General features: G+C 36.3%; 1 protein-coding gene across 2 annotated transcripts in view; it reads left to right on the top strand.

Annotated features, from left to right (window-relative positions):
• Positions 1-3,088, top strand: part of LOC104766622 (protein CHROMATIN REMODELING 5-like) — a 14,715-nt gene extending 11,627 nt beyond the window's left edge. For both annotated transcript variants that reach the window (XM_010490537.2, XM_010490536.2), the window contains 7 exons: positions 239-484; positions 714-869; positions 975-1,152; positions 1,240-1,421; positions 1,516-1,860; positions 1,961-2,054; positions 2,244-3,088. In XM_010490537.2, the coding sequence (XP_010488839.1) occupies positions 239-484; positions 714-869; positions 975-1,152; positions 1,240-1,421; positions 1,516-1,860; positions 1,961-2,054; positions 2,244-2,635 (1,593 nt within the window). In that variant the 3' untranslated portion in view covers positions 2,636-3,088. The remainder of the gene's footprint in view (positions 1-238; positions 485-713; positions 870-974; positions 1,153-1,239; positions 1,422-1,515; positions 1,861-1,960; positions 2,055-2,243) is intronic.

Here is a 4,925-nt window from a genome sequence, read left to right as displayed (position 1 = left end):
TTTTTATTTTATTTGTGAAATTCTTTACTCTGCTAACTTCTCTGTGCATTTAGGTTGCCAACTTTTGCAACGCTGAAGATGATGGGTCCTTCTGGAGTCGCTGGATAAAACCTGAATCTGTGGTTACAGCCGAAGTAAAAATGCTAACTTCTACAAGAGTGCCTCCTATGTCATAGGTTTTTTCACATAGTCAGATTAAACATATTTCAGTTTCTAAACTTGTGTTACCTTTGTGTAGGAAGCTCTTGCACCACGGGCTGCTAGGAGTACAAAGAGTTATGTGGATCCTAGCCATCCTGACAGGACTAGCAAAAGGAAAAAGAAAGGATCTGAGCCTCCGGAGCATACAGAGAGAAGTCAGAAGCGCAGAAAAACTGAATATTTTGTTCCTTCAACCCCAATATTAGAGGGGACTTCAGCTCAAGTGAGAGGCTGGTCTTATGGAAATCTTCCTAAGAGAGATGCGCAGCGATTTTATCGAACTGTACGTCAAAGTTATTCTTATCTAATGTTTCTTTCTGCATATTTTTTAAGTACTGGAAAAATATTTAAATTTAAGGCTCTTCGGTTTGTTCAGCCTCAATGATTTCATGATTTCGATTTAGTTTTTAAGTTAAGTTTGAGTAGTTCCAAGATTGATTGACTGATTTACTTACTTTTACCCCATGATGTTATGGAACTGACGCTTGTTATATATCTGGTGTACAATTCAGGTCATGAAGTTTGGGAACCATAACCAAATTGCATGTATTGCAGAAGAGGTGGGTGGTGTTGTTGAAGCAGCCCCGGAGGAAGCACAAGTTGAGCTGTTTGATGCGTTAATTGATGGTTGTAAGGAATCTGTTGAAACAGGAAATTTTGAACCAAAGGTAAAACCTGAAATAAACCATCTGAATAGGAGGTTCTTTTGTTTTCCACTTTTCCTAGTTGTTCACTTGGATATTTCCATTTTTCCTGTTTTCTATCCTCTGCAGGGTCCTGTGTTGGATTTCTTTGGTGTGCCAGTAAAAGCGAACGAACTATTAAAACGTGTGCAAGGGCTGCAACTCCTATCGAAGCGCATTAGTCGATATGATGATCCAATTTCACAATTCCGGGTGTTGTCATACCTTAAACCTTCAAATTGGTCCAAGGGTTGCGGTTGGAATCAGAGTATGTGTAACCTAATTCAGTATTATCATATCAACATCTGTCTTATGTCTTTTCATCCAAATTCTTTCTATTATTTGGTATTCTCAGTTGATGATGCGAGATTGCTTCTGGGAATACTTTATCATGGTTTTGGGAACTGGGAAAAGATTAGATTAGATGAGAGCCTTGGACTTGCAAAGAAGATTGCTCCTGTTGAACTTCAACACCATGAGACTTTTCTACCTCGTGCTCCAAACTTAAAGGAGCGTGCCACTGCACTTCTGGAAATGGTGCATATTACCTGCTAAGATTTCTCTTAGTTATTAATTTTGTAATAACGTTCCTTGAAGAAGAGATTGACAGTATGAAATTCACTTTTCACAGGAACTGGCTGCAGCTGGAGGGAAAAATACAAATGCAAAAGCATCCCGTAAAAATTCCAAAAAGGTTAAGGATAATCTTATCAATCAATTTAAAGCGCCTGCCAGAGACCGAAGAGGAAAATCGGGTCCTGCCAATGTATCAACCAAAGATGGACCTCAGAGAACCCAAAAAGCTGAGCCGCTGGTAAAGGAAGAAGGAGAAATGTCTGATGATGAGGAAGTTTACGAGCAGTTCAAGGAGCAGAAATGGATGGAATGGTGTGAAGATGTCTTGGCGGATGAAATCAAAACTCTTGGACGTCTACAAAGATTGCAAAGCACGAGTGCAGATCTGCCAAAGGAGAAGGTTTCATTTTTTGTTACTCCTTGCATCGTTGATAGTGGCAGTGGCACTTTGATGTGTCTTTATCTGATCTTTCTCAAAACTTCCTTATGTTACTACACAGGTGCTTTTCAAAATCCGGAGATATTTGGAAATCCTAGGGCGAAGAATAGATGAAATTGTCGTAGAACACGAGGAAGATTTATACAAGCAAGATAGTAAGTAATGCAATCTCTGGTTACTCTGCAGCCAGGTTTCTGTTTTTTGTAAATTTGGGAATCAAAAGTTGATGATAGTTGGATAAACCCTGGTAGCCTCTAAGTAGCAAAATACATCAATATACTCTTTTACTCAGATAACCATTTTAATGCACACGGTTGTATTATTAACGGGGAATCAAAATGCAGGAATGACAATGAGATTGTGGAACTATGTTTCAACTTTCTCAAATTTGTCGGGGGATCGACTCAATCAGATATACTCCAAACTGAAGCAGGAGAAAGAAGAAGAGGAAGGGGTCGGGCCATCGCACCTAAATGGCTCATCTGCTGGCTTTGGTTCTAGGAACTTCCAGAGGCAACAAAAATACAAAACAGCAGGGAATTCCCAAGGATCGCAGCAGGTATACAAGGGCATTGACACAGCAAAGTTTGAAGCCTGGAAGCGGCGAAGAAGAACAGAAAACGATGTGCAGTCTGAGCGACCACCGATAACAAACTCTAACTCACTGGGAATACTCGGCCCTGGACCATTGGATAGAAGCCATCGGGCACGTCAAACTGGATTTCCCCCGAGATAAGTTTACTCTGTTCTGGTACAATACAATATGCTGTGCATTTGCCGGTTGGACTCTGGTTTTATCATGGATTTAGAAGTTCAACATAGATACGCGGGAGATTCATTTTTTCATATAAAAAAAAAGTCGGAAACACAGCAGCAATGTTCGGTTTTGGTTGCTAAAATTGGAGATTGGCATGCCTGACTAGCTGATGCTGACGCTGACGGAATGATATATACCGGAGAAAGCCATAAGTTTGTTGTTGAACAAAGAGATAGCACTTACCAGGTGGTTTGCTTAGGTATAAAATAGTTGTGGATGTAGTCGAGTTGCTAAACTCCATTTCCTTATATCTATATATATGTTACCCATTTGGACTAGAGCAAATTGTACATTACCAGTTTTGTTAATTTTATTTTACATATATTCTGTGTTTCTTATGCTTTACATTGAGAATACGCCATAGTTTGTATAGTTGTTACTTGTTTGTATACAAGTGATTTATATTCAGATGCCTTTTAGTTCGACTCGAAGTTTAAAAACTAGAAAAAGAGAAACACGGGTGGAAAGCAAATACTCGCTTACGTTATGGAACAATTACTTCACATCTTGTGTCAATAATCAATATCGATTCACCCGCTAACATCATCACCAAAGCTCTTGGATAGAAGGAATTTGAAATTTCCATTCTTAAGTTGGCTGTTCCTAACTCTAAATATTATAAAGGGTATTGCAAAGTAAAGTTAAATAAAGATTTATCAAACAAGAAAAAATGTATGAGTAAAATTTTATTGCAAATGAAGAAGGTTGTATTAAAAATTAACTTCTAAAAAATATAGTCATTTGCTATTCTTGTATATGTAAACAAATATTAGTGCCCTAAATAATTATACTAACCTCCAAAATAATAGACCACATGCATACATATTGAAAATATGAATCAATATGATGTGTTAGATGTGTACATAGAAAGAAAAAAAACGTATTACAAGGAAAAAAATAATATAGAAAATGGTATGGCTCAAACTAATATAGAAAATTTATTATCAAATGATCACATAAACATAATGTTAGGTGGATAAATCAAGCATCATATAACAGTTAAATGGAAAAAGATAATCTTCAAAAGGAATAGCTAAATTCAATTTTGTCATTTTTTTGAAAGATATCTCTTCAACAACTCGGCTGAATAGTTTCTCATTTTTTTGATATGTAGTGAAATTACTCATTCGGATATGGAGATACGAATATCTCTTCCGTTATATGTTGTTGCACAAATCATCGAATATTCACTTATTTGCATATCTTTTCAGTAATCCTCTCTTTTATATAGGAAGCCTCTTAGCCAAATGCATCAATAAAACAAAATTATTCCTTTTTGTTTTTCATTTTTACAGTGTTCCAAATTGTTTTAAACTCTATGTTAACAAATCAGATAATTTAATAAATAAAAATATGTTAATAATATTTTTAACTCCAAATATATTTTTTTTAAAATGGAAACGAATATTCAAACATCATAATCGACTGGCCAAATATAGTTTGTATTTTACAAAATCTCCATATTCTACATTCAATAGCTAAATATAGTTTTGTATTTTATTTTTGTGTGTGTGTCATATAGTGGCAATAATCCTAAATCATAAAACAAGAGAGCGAGAGATAGTGAAGAAGTGCCCGAGGATTCGGCGTTCGGTCGTGTGGTCTTTGTTGCAAAACCAACTTGTGTGGCTCTCTCCCTTTTATCTCCTTATCTCCCCCTCTTCCCTTTTCCACCTCTCATCTTACGTACTTTTCCTTATTACAATTGCCTCCCTACGTGTTTTTATAACTTTTTTTCTATCCCCGAATACTTTTTTAAGCTAACTTCGTCCTTTTCTCACTACGTTTTCATTTAATTCACGAAGTTTGGTACGAAACTCAATCTCAGTAAGCTCAGAAGTAGCTTTTAGTATTATCTCTTTCGGAAACATCACTCAAACTAGAGTTCTCATCTTTCAAATAAACTACTAAGCTAGACCAAAATAAACTAATGGGGGAAAACTACAAAAGAAAGAAACAAGAAGGGCAAATATGCAAAGGTAGTACAAATGCATTGTGAGCCATACGTAAGCGCAAAGATTTTTCACTTTGCTCTTATCTGCCACGCGTCTAAGATTCCAATAAGGCAAAGCTACTTGATTGGGATACACAAAGCTACAAAATAAAATACGTACAAACATGTAAAAGAAATAAACAAATAATAAATTTTAGAAGATATATTAAAGAGGAGGTTTGAGAAGACGAAGGAGTCCAAAAGGCCCCTCAGGAG

Source organism: Camelina sativa, chromosome 19 (genome assembly GCF_000633955.1).
Source record: "Camelina sativa cultivar DH55 chromosome 19, Cs, whole genome shotgun sequence".
Classification (NCBI taxonomy): domain Eukaryota; kingdom Viridiplantae; phylum Streptophyta; class Magnoliopsida; order Brassicales; family Brassicaceae; genus Camelina; species Camelina sativa.
Note: the sequence above shows the minus strand (reverse complement) of the source record. Positions and strands in the feature narration are given on the sequence as shown.